Raw genomic sequence first — 21,144 nt, 5'->3', positions numbered from 1 at the left:
GGAAGGAAGGAAGGAAGGAAGGAAGGAAGGAAGGAAGGAAGGAAGGAAGGAAGGAAGGAAGGAAGGAAGGAAGGAAGGAAGGAAGGAAGGAAGGAAGGAAGAAAGAAAGAAAGAAAGAAAGAAAGAAAGAAAGAAAGAAAGAAAGAAAGAAAGAAAGAAAGAAAGAAAGAAAGAAAGAAAGAAAGAAAGAAGCGGCAACCCTACTTTCCAGCTCTGGGGAATGATGCAAACTGTAACACACGCCTGTCTCGCACAGGGATAACACTCGCTCATTTGTAAACAACTCACCTGCTACTTGCACAGAAGACAAACCACACAGCACGAGACAAGGGGCAGAAATGGCTTGAGTCAATTTGAACAAGGTAGTGTTTACATATTCTGGGCTGTTCTCCCCACAATCAGACCAGTAAGCTCCAGGAAAACTTGTGGGTGAAAACTGTTGAAACTGAACTAAAGTTTGATAAAATTTCATGCCAGAGAGATGACTCAGCTCTTGCAGATAGCCTAGAGTTCATTTCCTAGAACCTACATGGCAGCTTACAATCATCTGTCAACTCCAGCCCCAGGGAATCTGACATGTCTTCTTACCATAAGCAGGCATGTGGTATCTTACACACACATATACACACTCACACTCACACACACACACAGGCAAACACTCATACACATAAGTAATCTTAAATTTTTTTAATTGAAAAAAAACAATCTCATCATCAGATCCATCAGATTTTAGGTAATACTACTAAAAAACAGACTTGGGGACAACTATAAAAATTTCAGGATAAAAGTTACTAGATAAAAACTTAAGACACTCAGATAGTCTGAACGTTACTTTGCAGAAAGAGCAGCCTCAAATTTGAGGGTGACTGGGCCCTCCTGCCTCCATCTCCGGAGTGCTGGAGTTACAGGTGTACAAGTGCAACTGTAACCTGAGAAGCCCTGAGTGCGAGTTCCCTGACCAGTCCTCCATCCAGGACTCAGGTACAAATGGCTGGCCGGTTTAGAATCCTGAGAAGATAGGGTGGAGGCGAAAGACCATGCTGATTCCCATTCTAGTTTTGAAGTAATAGAGCAAAACACTGAGGAAATGAGTTTAAAAGTAACAAGACAAACTCAATATGCATAGAGACATATACCTTGGAGGCATTTAGTGTATTTTAGACAATGGAGTAACTCTTTTGCAGGCTGTACTAAAAAAACAAGCACACCACTGAAGAAATCAGACTAGGAATTTCAGCATTCATTCGATGTTTCTGGAAGTCAAGGAAAGTAGCCAATTAAAAAATAACTTCATCACTGCCTCTTCCTCAGGGCAGCAAGCAGGAAACCACTAAGGGCGGAGCCGCTTACCTGGGGCAGGGCTCCTTCCTGAAGGTGAGCTCTGTGGATCCGCAGTCTCCTCTGTTTGCCCGTCTGACTCTGACTCTGCTCTGCCCTGCATCTCCTTTGCATCCTTGCTAAGGCAAGGCCCCAGGCTTTCTCCCTCTTCAGCGACTCTCTGGACCTCAGTGGCCACCACAGGAGAGCGAGCAACGGCAGCAGACAGGACAACAGGAAGACAAGGAGGAGAAGCGGGGGGAGTTGGAGGAGCTGGGGAGAAGGAAGGAAGCATGGATGGGGCGATGGGAGTCGGGGTACACTCCACTTCCATTTCTTCCTGGGGATGTTCCAGAATCTCCAATTCGAGAGTCAATGGTAGCACTTCCTGTCTCACCATGTCCACAGTGTTCTCCTTGGCTGGTAATTTTTCACCAATCCCATTCACCTCATTTATTAGGATAGTACTAGCAATTAGCTGACTCTCGTGAGGTGCTACACTGCAGGGCTTCTTGCACATGTCATTGTTATCTGATGGTGAAGGACCTGATACGGCTGTGCAGGCTGCAGGGCTGGGTCCAGGAGGTGTGTCTTCTTTCGAGGAAGAAAGTTCACACTTGTCCTCAGCAGGGAACAGGGGCTGGCTGCTAAGGGACATGGGGGACTGAACTGAACTGCGGGCAAGCGGAGGCAGGGTGGCGGGTGATGATGGCCGAGGCGGCTCCGGAGCGGGCTCCCCTACAGCAGGCTCGGGCATCTGGCCTGCTTGCTCCTTCCTCTCCCCGCTAAGCACAAGCCTCAGGACTGCCGAAGGAGACTGGAACACTGGATCTGGTTTTGGCTTTTCTTCTAGCGGAACAGAAATAAAATATTTTAAGAATAATTTTGAATCACAGAATACACAGTACAGCTTCAGGCCAAGTCTGTCCATCATTTATCCATACTCATGGGCAGGAAAAGAGACCAAAATACTGGACTCCAAAGACACTGGCCGGGTTGGTCTCTAGTTAAATTTCCTAGGCCTTGGTCTCTGGGACACTGACATGTGACACTTGCTCAAGAGTAAGACAGTTTCTATAAGGTGATGTCATGAGAACAAGAGAAGACCTCATAGAAGCCCCCATTAGATCTTCCCCATCCCCCTCACTATGCACCCTGGGCCTATGGTACTCTTGCCTCAGCCTACTGAATGCTGGGATTACAGGTGTGGCCACCACATCCAGCTCAGCTCAACCATTTTAAAGAAAAAACAGCCTCCGCCTCTTGTCTACCTTGTTTCCTGCGACTATTTTTCCAATAGGGGCACAATACTATCCAGGCACAACAGTAAAAAAACCAATAATCAGAAACCAAACTTATAAACTCCCCACGCACTTTAACATCAAAGGTAGTTTCAAATTAACTTTCATTTCTCTGAAAAGTTTCTAACCAAAACTAGTAGCAGTGTAGAAACAGAATCATTGGTTTCCTCAAAGGGAACCAACACTAAGGATCCAATAAACCAATCACTGGCCATTTATTCATGGGAAATATATAATCTACGATAGACTATGTATATGTAAGCTTATAAATAAACATAATCTGCATACGGAGGCAAGAACAAGAAGTAGAGAGTGATAACCATGAAGAAAAGGGAGGGTTAATCAACTGAGTTCTTGGAATCCCAGTAAATGATGTGGGGATTACTGTGAGAGGGAGTTCCCTGATCTCCTCAGCCAAGTCTGAGAGACTCTTCTCTCAATGTAGCCTGTACCCACAAAGGTGATGTGCCACCCAGAGCACAGCACCATGCTACAGGGAACTCTTCCCGGCTTCAGAATGCACTGAGTGCGGGCACATAGCTAAGGCATCTACCTACAAGACCACCCTTTCTCATCATCCGAAGTAAGAGCAGGGAATGCTCAACCTCAAGTTTCTCAGATTAAGTTGGCAGGGTGGAAAAAAAATACATGGGGCCCATATCTGTTCATTATACACTGTGTTTTTCATTGACCAACAGCTATCCATTTATTACAGCTCTGAGAAACTCCCATCTTTTAGGGCTGCTACACAGGTCACACAGCACATGGCACCACAGGGTAACTTCAAAAGTTACTCCTAGGACAGACTCCTTTGTCTGCAGAGAGTTTATTTACTTCAACATGTCTGGGTATTGGAGACACATATTTTTCTTTCATTTTGCTGATCCAGTTTCTACAATGAATGACTCATAATTTAAGCATGACCAACGAGTGGCCTAGTCAGGTGCTCATGACTGTATGTTTCATGACCACCAAGCAGGTGCCATGGCCATTTCTTAGGCAGAGCTGAGAACGGCATCCCTCTGAGGGGCAGCCCTGCCCTGAATGCCATCATAACTCCAGCTGGTCAGGGCGTGGATACAACAGAAGGCCATTTCTGAATGCAGAGTGAACTTTCCCAAAAACGCTGAGACTGACTACAGGAACTGCTGTGCCCATCTCTGTCAGCGCCTGTGCCCTGCAGCAATATGTTGCACTGCTGAAGTCTCTCTCAAGGAACAGAAAAGCCTTATCGCTCTCTGTTGCCAGAAGTGAACACCAAGTAAAGTTCCTTATGCATTTAACAGTTCTCCCTTTATAAATATTGTATCATCGTCTTCATGCAACACTGATCAAATGGGAAATGGTGCACACATCTTCTCATATAATGGCCTGAGAAGGCAGATTAATAACAGCAGTTACCATGTCCTAAGAGCCTAGCACAATTCAGGCTAATGGCCTACCCGTACTCTTCTCTTCATTTCTTTCCCCCTCACCAGGATAGACTACTGTGTTCATGTTTTACAAAAAGAGGAAACTGAGGCTTAGAGATTAGTTCTGGTCTAGAAACTACTCAACTAGCAAATGGCTCAAAAGTGACTTCAAACCCCACGTCTTTACTCAGGGGCGAGCCGTCAGACGTCCTGAGCAGAAAGGACAGTCTGTGACCAGTACAGACCCTCAGCAGTGACAGATCCACTGACAGGACAGAAAACCAACCAACAGGGCAGAGCACAGACTACTGTCTGGGGGAACAATAACAGTACAGTCCCCCTAAACAGATCCAGGCCTAGAATTCTGCACATTGACAAGGCCAGACTGTACCCAAAGGTGTGCCTAGCCACGCCCAGCTTACAAGTCTTTTAAGTGCATTCCTCTACACTTCTTTACCCTAAAAGGAATTTGATATCTGAAAAGCAAGCATAAAATGTATAATCAAAAATGAATGAATGAATGAATGAATGAATAACTAACTAAATAAATAAATAAATACCAGAATAGAAACACCTACCTCGAGAGTACTTTATAGCAGCATTGGGGATGCGCCCACTAGCAGCAGCATGCAGCTGTAAAGGCCCCTGAGGCTAGGCGCCTTAGTCAGTAGGAAGCTTGCCTAGCTGGACTAAAACCCAGGAGTCCATCCTCACCACCACATGAGTTGGGAGAGGTGGTACACATCTCTAATTTAGGAACCCAGGAGATCAAGACATCCTCAGTTACATGTGGAGCTAAGGCTAACCTGAGCTTTAGGAGACCACACTTCAACATTAAAAACAAACAAAAACAACAACAAAACAAAACAAAAAACCCACCAAACAAAAATCCCCCCTAGTCTGAAAATCAGTCCACATATTGGCACTATATGAGACTCCGGAAGGAAACTCTCGATATGATGATGACTCCAGTCACAAGGAACGGCCCATCGGCACTCTAAAGCTTTAAACACAGTACTTCCAAGACAGTCTTAAACACTTGCTGATCTACCAACATCTGTATGTAGGCCTAAAATTTTTTTTTGTTAATTCAGATTTCTTCTAAGACAAGAAAACAGCTAAGGGGAGTCTAGAATTTTTCATTTGCCCTTACTGAAAATATATACAGACCTAAAAATGTCAAAATAGAAATATTTCATATTTTTAAAATTTGAACATTGTTTTTCCTAAAACAACTTCAAATAATGTTGTCAGTCAGGTCTGAACTCTTAATATCTAGTATATTATGGATGTTTTTATAACGAAATCTAGTTGTGGAAGAAGTATGTAAAGATGTAGTCAACAGAGTTGTGCACAGAAATGCTCAATATGTCCAGGTGGATTGTATCTGTACAAAAATGCACTAAAATTTTAAGGAAAATCTACTAAAGATCATTCATCACTAGGAGTAATCATACAGGACTGTTTGCTTCCCATGTGTCACCGCCAGGCAGAGCAGCACACAGCTACAATCCTAAAGGCAGGAGGGTCACAAACCTGACATCAGTTCTGGGTATATAGTGAGTTCCCTAACAACTTGAGCTTCAAAACCAGATCCTGTTTCAAACTTTTGTTTTTGAAAGTGGTTTAATCACTGGAGATAAAAAGCAGTTTCCCCAAACCTAGGATTTCATCTGCAAGGCCAATGGCTCTGGTACCTAGAATTCAGCACTAAGCACACATGAACCTTATACATGTCTGACTGCTGGAGAGGTGACAGCCATTAGAAGTGCACTAGTTAAGGGTTTTAAAGTATCTTATAAAGGTTTAAAGCGACTGCCAATGCTCAATGGGGAGGTCTTGTATTTCACAGTATCTCTTCACCCTGTAAAATGAAACTGAAATTCACTATCTCTTCACCCTTTAAATGGTAACTGAAATCAGCAGGGGTGCAGGTTCCTACCTGTCATCTCAGCTCTCAGGAGGCTGAAGAGACAGAGGCCAGCTCACACTACATAACAAGCTCCAGGCTAGCCTATGGTGCAGCATGAGGCTTCATTTAAACAAAACCACCGACAAATAAACAAACGAGCTATTCAAAAGCTTGAACATAATTAATTTTTGTGAAACAAAACCCTTTGAAAAAGTAAAAAAAAAAAAAAAACATAAAAATGGAATCATGCTAAAATTAAGAACATTTGCTAAAATACTTCTAGTTTAAGGACTAATCCAAGTATGAACAATAACATTTAAAAAGTTATAGGACAGCCAGAGCTGCACAGAGGAACCCTCTTGAAATACAAATCAACAAAAACAATAAAACCCCCCAACATCAACAACAACACCCTAAACCGCTGCTGTAGAAGACCTGATGAAGGGAGACCTTAAGGAGCACACAACGGTTTCTGCTCATGGAGAGTGAAGCCAGAAGCAGAGGAGCCTCCCGCTCCCGCTCCCCTTTTCCTCCTGAGCACTAGACACAAGCCCCACAAAGGTAAAGCTAAAATCCATTAGTTGGGGAAGGAAAGACCATGTCTCACTTTCAAGGGGCAGTGATTTTCTTATCGTATTTGCTCTCAATAAACACCTGGCACCATGTGTGTGTTGCACAGCAGCAAGAAGCCTGGACACTGTCCCTGCATCAACAACAATGGCTATCACTTATAAGTAGGTAGGAAAGTCCTTCCCAGAACCCTGGCCCAGGCCAAGGCCCAGGTAGGGGCCCCAGCCAGACATCACAGCTGGGGCCTCTGTCTGCTTCCAGAGCCCTAGTGCCTTGTTCTCTTCTGGGGTCTGATGCCTCAGGCTTACAGGAAATGTGGTCTTCTCTGAGAAATAGCAACCACCCCACGGAATGGTGAAAATATACACCTGTGCTGCTCTCGTAAAGCAATATACAGGGATACATGCCTTGATTACTCTCCTCAAGCTAAGTGTTTACTTACATTACACATAGATAGCAACAGCAGGGCAGGTGAAATGGAAGACCCTTCCTTCCCCCCACTTCCTACAAGCTCACTTTCTCCCTTAGATTTGTTACAGAGCAGTCCGAGTAACCCTCAGGTGTCTGATGGGATACCAAGGGCAATGTCATTTATACAAGAGACTAAAGAGAGAGGGAGGAAACAGTCATACACAAACCTTGCTTCTGGTCGCTAGCTGCAGTGACAGGGGTGCTGGCAGCAAGATGAGCGCTCTCCACAGTCCCATATACCACAGGGCTGTGCTCAGGGACCTGGCTGGGCAGCTGCTGGGATTTGAAGTACAAAAAAGGGTGATAATGAGCGCGCGAACATAAAAACTAGCAACATGGAAGCCAAGCAAGGAGGGGAGACAGGGGGGGCAAGAGGTCACAAAATTAAAGGAAAAGTGGGGGTGAGGGTGTTCACAGGGCAATTGAAGAAAAACAGGGGAGAGGAGGGCAGAGGCAGCAGGGGAGGGAGGAGAAGAGATGATTACTATTAACCAGCAGAGAAGACAGCACAGCACCCACGCATCCACTCCAGTGCTCCTTCCAAGCATGAACTGAATTGCCACAGTAATGGCTGCCACAGTGGGGCAGGATTTAACACACTCCCAGACTGGCTACGGTTCTGTCAGCTCTACTAGTGAAATCCTGAGCAAAGCACATCATCTGCCCAGGGCAGGGCAGACCAAGCTGGTGAAGAGTTTGCAATCCAGTGATCATGTGGAGAGGCCCCGAGGCTGCCACTGCCACTGGGGTCTCTGATGGGCACGAACGAACGTGCCTCGGAGCTGAGGCCATCTCCACCTTCTCTACACAGCAGCTTTGTGGGGACCCTGAGGAATCTGAAAAGCAAGTAAAGCCTCTGGCTTCTCAGGGTGGGAGGCACTGCTGTTGATACTTGGCCATTCTCTGTACTAAAAAGTGCCTGCTACACCTGGAGCAAGCAGGCTGAGGACTCGAGAGCCACTGGGCAACTCAGAGGGAACAGCAATCCAAGGGAGGACAGGCGCTCTCTGTCCATTCCAGGGAGGCACATCTGGACACAAGGTTACACAAAAGCCACAGAGGAAAGCAGTGTTTCTCCTAAGGGTGATAGTCCATTCTGGAAGCTCAGTATCCTATCCTCAATTCTACAGTCACTGCCATGGAAGCCCTGCCTGCAGGGCGGGGAGGGGAGCGGTGCGGAATGATTAAGATATGGGCCACTTAAAGGGGAGGGCAAGCAAAAACTACATTCAGTTAAGTGTCTTAAACTTCTTAAAGTGAAACTAGTCAGGCGTACTTTAATCCCAGTACTAGGAAGACAGAGGCAGGTAGATCTCTGAGTTTGAAGCCAACCTGATCTACAGAGTGAGTTCCAGGACTGTGAAAAGAAATCCTATCTTGGGGGAGGGGGGAGAGTAGAAGTATAAATGTAAAAGATCATCTATAATAGATAATAAATAACAGTGCTTTCTAGGGTGGGTAAGATGTAATTTATACATTGCTGTATGTGCAGAGGATAAAATATCATGAGAAAGGAAATAATGCCACAATTTTGCAAATGTATCAGACCATCAAACTGCTCACACTATGCAATTATTTCTCAACATAGCTACTGAGATTAGAGTAAAGATAAAGTCATATTTTTTTTTGAAACACAGAGAAAGAAATGGTAACTGCCACAATTGCCACAATTGCCCCAAGACAAAAGGAGAGGAAACAAGAGACCCACAGCTGGACAAAGTACAAAGAGTGAGGAGAGACTGCAGACACTCAACCCTAAACTATCTTCATCAAGGCCCTTCCCACAGAACTCAGCATCTATGTGGATTGCTTAGGAGTAGACACAATCAACCCCATTTTGGTGTGGGAAAGGGGTAGGGTGACAGGTAAGCTCTTCACTGCCAGGGAAAACAGTCCACTTATATCCGATTAGATTAGATTACAAGCAGGTTTACTGAGAAGTTGTTCTCGGGCATGTCCACTGCCCCCACCCCCACCCCCCAGCATAGAGGCCCAGGGAGTGGCCTGGGAGGGTTGGGGAGAGAAAGAGCTTATTCAGAAATCAAAGAATGAGAGACCAAAGTGTAGGGATAAGGGCTGGAGAGATGGCCTGGAGGTTAAGAGTACTGACTGCTCTTCCAGAGGTCCTGAGTTCAATTTTCAGCAACCACATGGTGGCTCACAACCATCTATAATAAGATCTGATGCCCTCTTCTGGTGTGTCTGAAGACAGCTACAGTGTACTCACATACATAAAATAAATAACTTTTAAAAATAATGTCAGGATTATATGAGGAGGAACCTCTGGGAGAAGGGCAGCCCAGCCTCTGCCCTGCTAAGTTCAGGGTTGGGGACAGGATATGCCAGGTAAGGGACTGAGGGATGCTGGGAGGACCTGGAGCCCAGGTCTGCACTGCTGTGTAAAATATGCACCTCAGTCCCTTATACCAGGTCTGAAACCAAACCTGGGAGCTTTTTGTTTCAATTTTGTCTTATCTGTGTGCATGTGCACGCGTGTGTGTGAGGGGGAAGGGGGAGGGGGAAGGGGGAGAGGAAAGAGGGGAGGGGGAGGAAAGGGGGAGAGGGAAGGGAGAAGGGAGGGGGAAGGGAGAGAGGAGGGGAGGGGGGAGGGAGGGAGGGAGGGAGGGAGGGAGGGAGGGAGAGAGAGAGAGAGAGAGAGAGAGAGAGAGAGAGAGAGAGAGAGAGAGCATGTGAACTTGAGCATGATGCGAACGTCAGCACGTGCAAAGTTGGTGGATAGGGAGGTGGGGCAGGAGATGGGAAAGAGTATGATTAAAATATATGAAAAATTTACTAGAAAGAAAACAAAAAATAAAGATGAATAGTAATCAAAAGAAAACCCATAACACTGTCTTCAGACCTCCACATATCCTCACATGATGGCCACCTGCACAAACATGTACAAATGCATACTGGGTGCACACATGCAACCAACATGAACACAAGTCTATAGAGCACACAACTGAGGCAGAAGTTAAGCCTGCCACCTACTAAGGAGGGGGAGAAGGAGGAGGAGGGGGAGGGCGAGGCGAGAGGGAGAGGGGGAGAGAGAAAGGGAAAGGGGGAAAGAGAGGGAGAGAGAGAGGGAGAGGGAATGGGAGAGGGAAAGGGAGAGGGAGAGGGAGAGGGACTTAGGCTTAGCTCTCCACAGCAATGGGAAAGGGAAAGAATGGACTTTCCCCAGCAATGTAACAAAATCAGACTCCTGCTTTAGAAATGAACTCCAGCAGGTCAGCTGTTAAAGTCTGGGTGCTCTTGAAGAGGCCTGTAAATTCAGTCCCAGGGGATCCGATGCCTACTTCTGGCCTCCACAAGCAGAAATCAGGTATAACACACAAATACACACATGCAGGAAAACTTGTAAATACAAAATAATAAAATTTTAAAAGTAAAGATTAATTCTAACTGCTCCTGGAGAGGGAGGAGTAAACGGAAGGCCACAGTTTGTAAGATTACTGCAGCCAGTGTGCAGGAAGGGAAGAGGGCCCTGAGTGAATTTACCTAAACACAGGTCCGTGACACACTACGAAGCTCAGGGAAGACAGGTGGCTGGGAAGGAAGACAGTGAGACTCGGTGTCTGGTGTGTATGAGGGAGGGAGAAAAAGCCCATGAATTTCACCTTGAGATCTTAGGGAGACTAAGGACAGTTGCCCCAATGCAACCCGGAACGGACAAGCCATCACTTCCTAGCCTGGGTGCCGCGACAATGAGTAAGGGCAAAAGTCACGGAGACAATGAAGGAGAGGTGGCCTTCTCAGCAGAAGCACAGGACAGAGGCCGGGGTACAGGAGCTGCCTGTGCTGTCTTGGATCAGGAGAGGGGTGAAAAGCCCCCACACAAATCATTGAGGAAAAGCTAGACTAGCAGGCATAGAGGCAATGGCAGAAGGCCAGCCTGGTGTAAATAGTGAATTCTAGGCTAGCCACAGCTACAGTGAGACCCTGCCATTAACAAAACAAACAGAAAATAAGAAATGCTAAGATTTTGTGAATATAAACATTTAAAAGTTTCATGAAAGTATCAAAAAGGATCATCAATAAAGTTAAATATTTAATAGTTAATAAAGAGGACAAGTATATCACTGCCACAGGTCCTATCCATGAGGTTTACTGCTGGAAGTGTAATGGCCGACACCGCTGCAAAGCCAGGGAAGGGCCTGACTGCTGGGCTCCCAAGGGCTCCTGATGTATGTATTCAAGACATTAAGACATTAAGAATGGTCTTAGGGCCCAGTGTAGTGGCAATCACCCTTAGTTCCAACATCTGTGAGTTTGGGGACAGCCTAGTTTATAAAGCTAGTTCTAGGCCAGACAGAATAAAATAGATCTTGTCTTCTAACAAAACCAAAGCAAACAACAAAAACCTATGGAACAATCAGTGGGTCTGTTTCAAATGCACACTCTCCCTCAGGGCGGCCTGCCTACCTGTCCACACTCCTCCCTCTTGCTACTCTTCCTTCCCAGTCACCTTCGACATGGAATGATAAAGGAAGGCTTGAGTCAGGAGCACTGTGCTCTAGGACATTTTTTTTTTTTTTTTTTTTTTTGCCTTCAGAATCACCAAACACCCTTCTATGGTTTAAAAAATAACCCAGACTACAGTATTTTTGTCACATCAGCAAAAAACAAAGTAAACCACATATGTCAAGGACGCCTTTAACATATAAAGGGCTCTTGCAAAAACCTCAAATATTACCTTAAAACAAACATGTAAAAGGCAAATAGTGTATATGCACACAGAAATTACAAGATAATAAAAACTCTTCACTTCAGAAATCTGTAAGAACTAAGTACGATTATTTTTTCTAATCTGTCAGATAAACAAAAACCTGTAACAAAGAGGATGCTCGGATACTGCTGGGACAGAGAGACCAAGCTAGTGAAAGGGAAACACTGCAACCCAAAAGAGGCAGAGACATCATTCAGAACTTAGATACAAACCAGAAACAATTTGATGGCCTATCAATTAAACTATTTAACATACAAACAAAGGGATGTAGGCAGTCCTAATGTGTGGTTAAGCTAGAAGCTGACTTCTGTATGATGAGTTAAGAAGAAGCTGGGACAGATGGTTTATATAAGCCCAAAGGTATAGAACATATGCAAATGTATACATGCATATACATTCAGCGTAAGGGGTCAGAAAAGCCCTCAGACCCAGCGCATGAGCTCCTGTGCTTCTCTTTACTGCTACGTCCAGCAGTTTTCATCTGTACAAGTACAGACATAAACCTCTATTAACTTTTGTTTGCACTTTTTTGTAAAGACAGGCTCATGTATCCCAGGCTGCCTTGAACTCAATAGTTAGCTGAAAATGGCCACGCCCTCTGTTCCCTCTGCTTCTGCAAGCTAAGATACAGGGCATATGCTACTTTGCCTAAGGAAGTGATTCCAATTTTCTAGACCTAACATAAACGGCAGATGGAAGATGCTGGTCCTTGAGAGCAATGTGCACCAGTTTCTGGATGGTTACAGTCTCCACTCTCACTGCCTGACATTCTTAAAACAGGTAGTAGGGGACAGCAACTGTGCACATCCCACCACCACAGCCGACTCCAGTGTCAGGAGGCATGTTATTGGCTTATAGGCAACTTCACTAGGCTCCACCCAACAGCTACCTAGCCTTGGTGGCTGCCTCCCATCACTACCTGTGCTGCCACCTGGTGAGAGCCAAGTGCAACAGCATGGAAGAGAATGGCTTGCTACACACCCCAACCTCAACCCCCCCCCCTCCTAGTCAGCCTGTTTTTCTCTTTCTACCCTTCACTGTTCCCCTCACCTCTCCCCACCTTCTCATGCCCCTTTTCCAGGTCCCTGCTTACCTCCCTTTCACAATAAACTTTTAATACTAGGCCTGGCATATTTGAGAGGGATCCCCTGGTAAAAGCCCACCAATGCACCCTACTTCTGCTGCAGTATACGTTTCATAGCACGATAAAGTTGTAAAGAGAAGCCTCATGTTCTAAAAGCAAAGGCTAACTCAGAGTTTGATGACCTGTGGTTTACAGAAATAGGAATACAAATCCAGTGAGACTAATGCTTTCTATAAGCAACCAAAAGCACACTGGATCCAGGCTTCCCCGGCCTCTACACGAAATTGCAAGAGAGCTCAGAACTGGTCTAAGTCATTGGACTTTCCTGACTGTTTTACACAATTGCGAATCTAAATTGTATCTTAAGACTTTCCTGACTGTTTTACACAATTGCGAATCTAAATTGTATCTTAAGATATTTTGCCAAAAACAGATCAAGTGAAAGTCATTGCTTGGGTATAATCCACTTTAAACAGCTTATTTTAGGGTTGGGGGGTGGGGGGGGGGGATGGAGTTGAAGCAGTTTCTCTGTGTAGCCCTGGCTGCCACTGGCCTCTGCCTCCCAAGGGCTAGGACTAAAGGTGTGCACCACCATACCCAGTTCATAAAGCACTCTAAATCCAAACAGTTAAGCAAGCAGCAGACCCTGTTTATCATGACATTTAATCTAAACACACAGAACGCACTCCGCCTTAGTCCCTAAGGCTCACCATGTTGAACAGCAACATTTCATTCAAGGGCTAGTGCTAACACTACTACTTTAACAAGAAGAACAATGTGACTTAATTTAATAACTCCCATCTTTACCACAATCACCATTAAAAACCAGAATAATATGCTTCACAGAAGAGAGTAAACAACTCGTCAGTGCCAAGGACACGGATGACAAGAAAGCTACTTAAAAGTTAAGGTGAGATTTGTTTGTTTGTCCTGCCTGCAAATTGTACATGCAGAAACCTCCTTCTTGATTGAATTTTATACACTAATAACACAAATGACAGTGTACCTGTACTGCCAAACCAACACGAGGAAGCAATTAATTATTAAAGTATGAAATGATTATTAACAAATGGTCACAGATTTCCATTTCCCAGAGGTTGTGTGTGTGTGGAGCTGTTCTGTAAAGGGCAACTACCCTGGTGGCTCTGGCAATTCCCCAAACTACAGAAGAAGATTTACATTCAAGATGTGCCAACGATTCAGTTTCCCTGGATCCTTTACCAAGTGTTAGCTATTACTTACTCTAAGGGTGATCCTAAAAGCGCTGAGAAAGGAGGGAAGGCATGAGATGAACAGCAGTTTTATTATTTATTTTGGGGCTGGAGAATTGGTTTAGAACTCAAGAGCACTCCTTGCTATTATTATAGAGGACCCAGGTTCAATTCCCAGCACCCACATGATGGCTCATAGCCATCTGTGTGTAGCTCCCATCCCAGGGGACCAAATACCTTCTGGTCTATACTGGCACCAGACATGCCACAGTGCACACCACTCCACTACCCATCTAGTCTCTTCTGTCTCTTTTCAGAGGCCAGCTGCTATGCAGCCGGTAATTCTGAGGATAGAAACATCTCTTGGTCACTAACACCACCAACAATGGCCAAAGGACTTGCTACTGGGGGGAAACGGGGAAACACTAACATTTCTTCTTCCCCACAATAGTAGCTAAACTGGCGGGGTTGCTCTAAGAGCAGAATCTTTGTCTCTCAGGAGAAGAGAGTCCCTTCCCTAACATCTGTGCGAACACCCGCATTCAAGCTCCATGACCACGGATGGTCACAGGAGGCACACTCTGTATGTGTGCGGCACATAACATCTGTCGGAGTCACACAGAGGCCATTTAAAAACTTACTAAGACAGCCTATAGCTCCACGGACTCCTAGGGCAGACAGCAACAGGAGAAATTCCCTTTGCCTTCATATTTTCGCCATGTGGACCTCAAGATCATTCCCCTCAGTGAGCTCTCAGAGGCCATCCCTGGTGACCATCAGTGACCCAGACCTGTCATGAGTTCCACACAGGCGCTCCCAGCCTGGCCCAGTTAAGTTCCATGCGGGGCTGTTTATGAATCCCACTGACAAAAAAGACAACACATCCATGACAATGACAACACAACTGAGACAAGAAAAGAAAGACCTGCCTCCTTCAGCAGAGTCATCTTCACTCACTACTGTAGCCTGTGGGGTGCCTGGCACAGAACACTCATAGGCCTTAAACAAGGCATGGTCCAGTCTTTTCACCCCTCTTTCTTCCTCTCTCAGCCCCACTGGTTGATCTCCTTGATGCCTTCATACTTCCTGTGACCTACTGACAGGACCCCTGACTCTCACAAGATCCATGAGCAATGTGTGTTTTGATTCAGATATTGTGGGTTAACCTCCTCACTCAGCTCATCCACAGACCCACAGACAGACCCATTGACCCATGCCAAGCCGGACTGTTGTCAGCCGTAAAAGTAAAAGAGAGTCTTTGAAACCACAGCTTGGGGAGAAGTACAGCACTCAAACTCTTTGCTAACTCGTGTGTGTGTGTGTGTGTGTGTGTGTGTGTGTATGTGTGTTTTATATTCCTACGATTTTCTGTAAACAGTGAGGCTTACTGTGAGGTGTCTGTCTGTATCCCCTTCTCCAACTCCCAGGACTCTCTAATGCTCTCACCTAACCCACTAGTACTAGGTCTCTATGGCCTGCCTGGATGCCAGCAGTTGGCTTTGCTATGGAAGCGCAGCAACTGTGTGGGACTTAAGAAGAGTTAAGTAATGGGGTCCCACCTACCATGAAGTTCTGCTCAGATGCCAGCAGGGTTAAAGCACTGTTACAATTTGTTCAAGAATAGTGCTACATGTTTGCCATCAGTCTGAGCTCAGCCAGGGCTCCATAGTGCCGCCTTATTTCAGAAATGAACAGGAAAACAAGTTGAAGTGACCCTTGGGAGTAAGTAGTTAAGAGCTCTGTCTCTGGGAGCACTCCTGGTAATTGAGCAGAGACACTGCGTGTAGGACAAGCATACTCCCTAGGAGGAGCTGTCGGTGCTCTGATGCTATCCTGGCTACCTTAAACTAAAAGGGCTGTAGCTCAATAGCCAGGAGAGCAGCTGCATACCAGCAATGGCCATCTGGAACATTCCAGGGATGCCTTGAAAGAACTACACAATTACAGAAGCCTGCCCCAGCTCTAGAACACAGAGCCACCAGGTCTTCTCCAATTGTGTTTGTGCTAGCACAAACCTTGATGGACTCCAGATGACCCTGGATCTGTTCCCATCTGGGACACAGGGGAGCACCTTACTTGCTGACCTAGCAGAAAGGCCGCTGTAACTGAAGTTAAGGAGGCGAGTCTGTGATTGGAATAGACACAAATCTTTGTTTGCATGCAAGGTGAGTTATGACTGACTCAAATATCTCTCATTTGGCTACAAGCGCACACTGTTGAGGCTCAAATACTGACTTTGCAGGGAGATGCTTTCAAGTGTCATCCTTCCTGGAGTGGTGACATTAGGTCCAATAACAACAGGCTTGAGAAGTTGTACCTTGGCTACTTTCAGCTCACAAGAAAAAACCTGAGATCAAAGTGTCTTCAATGGCAGAGTCAGCAGAAATGTCAACAGCAGGTAACCAGGTAGCAGAGAGCTCAACAGAACAGGCGTGGCAATCAGTGGCTGCTTGGCAGCAAACGAAAAAGAAATTGGACGGTTTAAGAACAGCCAGGGCAGAAGATAAAAGAAAGATGGCAGGGGAGGGCAGAAACCGAGCCTGAAGGATAAACACTGCTGATGGTCATGGGACTATAGAACGGTTAGGTCTTTCTAGTCCACAATTGTAACACGGATGCTGCCAAGGGTAGAGGAGTCCTGCCTTCCAAGGCCTACAGAAAGGCTGCTGCCACGAGGGTGCACCTACTCTCAAACACCCAGGGAGCAGGCTACCAGGACCAGCTTACCTGCCAACAGTTTTATTCTGGACAGAGCAGAAAAATACCCAGACTTCTCGCTAACTAAAAACAAAGCAGGTATACAATGAGAACAGAGACTCCTGGCCCAGCACACCAACACAGAAGGCTGTCCTCAGAGCAGTTCCCAAACTAGAAAGCCATTCGAGATGGACTGGCAGGCTGAGTGGTACAGCCCACACCTCTAATCCCAGATCTCAGGAGGCAAAGAGGCAGACACTTTCTGTGAATTCAGGCCAGCCTGGTCTAGAGAGCGAAAGACATAGTGACACCCTGTCTCAAACAACAACAACAACAACAACAACAACAACAACAACAGGTGGATCCAGGTTTGTGTCCTAGTTGCAAATGTATATTACAGGCCCAGTGCTAAGGGCTTTCTAGTAAGAGAGTTCAGCGGTCAATGTTCAGACCCTGCAACCTTTAGGAAAAGAACAGACTCAGTATTTTTTGGCATGACAATCTCTCTTCACCAAGGTCAGGAGCTGTAATGCTTCTGCTGCTGACTTTAAGAAGAAAAGTACACACATCAATTAAAAAGCTACAATCCATCCCACAAACTTCACGCATACACTAAGACAAGATTTGTATGGATGGAATCAAATGTACGCCGCTCAGTAAGACACTTAAGGATACAAAAGAGACAACATTCCACTGCCATCACCATCTCCATTGGAGTGTCGCCATACGGACACCAAGACTTGTGTTATCGCCATGGTCCCAGACAAAGCAGTAAAGACTGAAGAAGAGCTGGAAAAGCACAGGGTCACTCGCCAGAGTCAAAGACAGGAACAGGCAGGTGGACAAAGGGCTCCACTGTTACAAACACTCATGTTTCTCCCAGAGGATGGAGTCAGGTTCCCAGCACACAGTAACTCCCATTCCAGGACACACCTTCTGGCCTCTAAGGACACCCATACACACGTCAGACATTCACACAAATGCGCGCGCACGCGCACACACACACACACACACACACACACACACACGATCAAAAATCTTTAAAAAAAAAAAACTAAACAAAACAACAAAAAACCCAATCAGACACTTGACCTGGCTGTCGATAGGCCATGTATGTAGGTCATTTCAGATGAGAAACTATCCCTATTCCATGTTCAATCTAGAGACGAAATCATACTCTTAATCATTCAGAATTAAAATGCCAATTTTAAAATTAAGTTCTGTAACAACCTTGAAACCCTCTGACTGTGGTGGCCACATGACTCTTCTCTGTAATGGGGACTGCGACAGAGAGGACCATCACTCCCGAGGGAAACACACTTTACAACATAGCCCACTCAAGTCAACAAGTCACAGATTTACAAGGGCTCGGAACTGAACTTCACTTGCTCTCGGTGACCTCAATGTCTCAGAGCACTTCTTTGAGGCTCTGTGACAATAATCAAGTCAGTTGTTCACTACTCTGACATGTCTTACCTCTGGTCTAATGGTCACTTGTAAACTGGCTTTGGGGGCTCTCAGCGTCCAGCCATAGGAGAAAATAAACAAACAAACTATCCCCCTGAACAGCTGCTTCTGTCTCTAGGTGACTGATTAAGTTGGAAAGTCACCCAGTAACAAAACAAAACAACTTAAAATTTGGGAAACCAATTTCATACCACGAGTCAGTTTGTTCAAGCCTAGCTCTTCTTGGGACTCTGATTTCTTCTGAGATCACAGTCACATAGTTTACCAGTCAGTCCTGACAAAACTCACAGAGCAGTCTTGGAAATATGTCGAGCTGACACACCCACACAGGAAGCACAGCTGTGTAGGTCCTGATGGGGAGAAGCACCTGTGCTCCATCTACAGACACAACAGAGGCAATCCGCTCACGTGTCACAGCGGCTACAACGCTTACTTCCTCACTGTCGACACCATCCTCTTCCACAGCACTTGCTCCAAGGCTCCACAGTGAACTCATAACTACTCATTCAGTGGGTTGGTTTCCAAGGAACGAAGCTCCTTTGTATATCATGCCATCGTTCACTAGCAAGTGTGGCAGCATCTGTGCTCTGAATGAGAAGCCAGCCCACTGAAACATCGCCAATAAAACCTTAAGGCAACTTGTCTAAGCATCCTTAGATAGTCAGACTCTGGACAGCTGACAGAGCGGGAAGTACAGAGAGTGGCGAGGAGGTCGATGAGTGAGTGCCCAGGGCCCACCCTCAGGCTCGCTCTACTTACTTACCTGAGGAGGGGTGGGTGTGGAGGCGGGTCTTCCAATAGGTGGAGTGGGATTTCTGCTGCCACCTCCAGACATAATCTCCTCTGTTATGTCTTTACCTCCCTGATTTGGATCTCGAATTCTTATCTACAATATTAAATAAAATGGTAAGTGTAAATAAATGTGGTGTCTGTATACCAGATTTGGATGATGAATTAAAGGTGTACACAGATATAATTATCAAATTTGTTAACTTCCACTTTAATCACAGAACCATATATGGTTGTTCCAACAAAAAAAAAAATGTAGGCAGCAAGTTGTGACAATAACTGTAATGACAAAGAAAGCAGGACCGAACAGGTTCAATTTCTAGGTCAAAAAAGGAAACCATCTATGCTGTGTAAGACTGCCAAATACACTGATTTTACTCAGAGTTTTTCATAGCAACAAGAGCCAGAGATGGCCTAAGAATAAAAATGCGGCCAAGTAAAGTTTTCAATGCCCTGATGGTAAGGTTCAGAAAATAAAGATGCACAGTTGTTGTGGGACTTTCTCTGCTGTAGTGCTGCCATGTGCACTGTGCCACTCCTTGAGGATGCTGGCTACACTGTGGCTTTTTCTGAGTAAAGGCACAGATACATCATACAGGCCACATGAGGACAGAACAGTTCAACACTATCCCGCATCTTTATAGTTAAATTATCAAAGTAGCACTAGGAAGGATGAAGCAGATCAAATGCACTGTCAGGGAAGGATTGCCAAGCTTCCTGCTAAGTGCTTCCTGATTGAACAGTCAGTGGTTCCTCATGCCTTACAACATTGAAGAGAATGGTGCTATAATGAGGATGGAATTCCAGGGTTTGGGAACTCAGAGCTGGGCCATCGGTAAGAATGTCCATTCTGATGTCCATTATAAGCACAGCTTAGTAACATAACTGCTTTCTTGAGAACTTCAGAGGATTCACTATCAAAAACCATCAGGCTAACTGGAAGGCTACAGGGAAGCAGTTGTTCATTATCAGCCCTTTTGTTTGTTTTTCAAACTTTCCATGTGGCCTAGGCTGGCCCTGAACTCACTATGTAGCCCAGGCAGCTCTGGAACTTGTGTTAATCCTCCTGTCTCAGCCTCCCCAGTGCTCAGATGACAAGTGTGTGCCACCACAATCGGCCTTCTCTTCGCTCACTGCTGACCACTGCCACCACCCTCTAGTTATTTCTGTTAGCACCATTTCCTCCTGCATCCCAGGACGCCATCCGGTCAACTTTGCCATACCTAGTAAACATTTAAAGCTGCATTTCTTCAGCTGTGTCATGCTACATTGGAGTGTTCTGCTTACTGTGACATGTTCCTAAAGCATTGGATTCTAGCCAAAGCACCAAATCTGAGTCTGTGACTTAGATCAGAGCACATCGGACAGCCGCACTCCCAGCTCCATCATCCGGGACTGTGGTGGCTGACCATCAGCATCACAATCTATGTTCTGCTGGGTAAGACGCTGGAAGCCATCTTCTACAAAACATTTCACAGTTCCAGTTATATGTCACTATGCTCTTAGGCTCTAGGGTGTACCTTACTAGACAGAGGGAAATGCCCTCTTAACTATTAAATTTTGCTTTGTGTTTCTCTCTTCCAAGTCTCCCCCCACCCTTTGTGACCCTTTAGGATTTTGGCTCCTTTTAATTTGGTGCTACTGTTCCCCTGTTCCCTGTGTCAGTTCATAACTGTTGCCCAGCGCTATAGTAACAGAGAGACAGGATCTGTGAACTAAGGCAGAGCTCCTCCCACGAAGGAGCCAGGGGTGCGTTTACCCGTGAAGAGTGCCTAGCTGGGGAGGTGACACTAAGGGCGTGGGAATGCAGGTCCTAGCCAAGTGCCTGTGTAAACCCTCTAGGCTGAGGTGAGAGGAGGGAATAGAAAGGAGAGGAAGAGATGGCAGTCACTGTTGTAACTGAGGTGAATAATGACTGGATATGCTTATATTGGAAATGATTATATGCTCCAGTTTACGACGCATCAATGACGATCTCTTACAGTTTTTTTCTCTCTCTTGGCTGGAGGGGGCTGCTGCTGCGCAGGCACTATGATAGGTGCTGACTGATACACTGGCTGACCTGGGTAAAAAGGCGTTCCTAAGGGATCAGAACAAAATGAGAAGCATTCAGTTATTTTGTCCAACGCTACCAGCCTGACCACAGGGCAGTGTCCCTGAACAAGCTCTTGGGGGAAAGGAAAG

At 45.7% G+C, this 21,144-nt stretch overlaps 1 protein-coding gene across 17 annotated transcripts in view; it reads right to left on the bottom strand.

Annotated features, from left to right (window-relative positions):
- Positions 1–21,144, bottom strand: part of Eif4g3 (eukaryotic translation initiation factor 4 gamma 3) — a 208,974-nt gene that overhangs the window by 83,528 nt on the left and 104,302 nt on the right. For 12 of the 17 annotated variants that reach the window (XM_052177835.1, XM_052177823.1, XM_052177828.1 and 9 more), the window contains 4 exons: positions 20,943–21,040; positions 18,935–19,057; positions 7,151–7,259; positions 1,351–2,166 (listed from right to left, as the gene is read on the bottom strand). In XM_052177835.1, the coding sequence (XP_052033795.1) occupies positions 1,351–2,166; positions 7,151–7,259; positions 18,935–19,057; positions 20,943–21,040 (1,146 nt within the window). Of the gene's footprint in view, positions 1–672; positions 1,254–1,350; positions 2,167–7,150; positions 7,260–18,934; positions 19,058–20,942; positions 21,041–21,144 lie in introns of those variants that run through there. The other 5 variants (XM_052177840.1, XM_052177824.1, XM_052177827.1 and 2 more) reach the window with 3 other exon arrangements.

The sequence above is a fragment of the Apodemus sylvaticus genome, chromosome 3, assembly GCF_947179515.1.
Source record: "Apodemus sylvaticus chromosome 3, mApoSyl1.1, whole genome shotgun sequence".
NCBI classification, from domain to species: domain Eukaryota; kingdom Metazoa; phylum Chordata; class Mammalia; order Rodentia; family Muridae; genus Apodemus; species Apodemus sylvaticus.
This window is presented reverse-complemented; position numbering and strand designations above follow the sequence as displayed.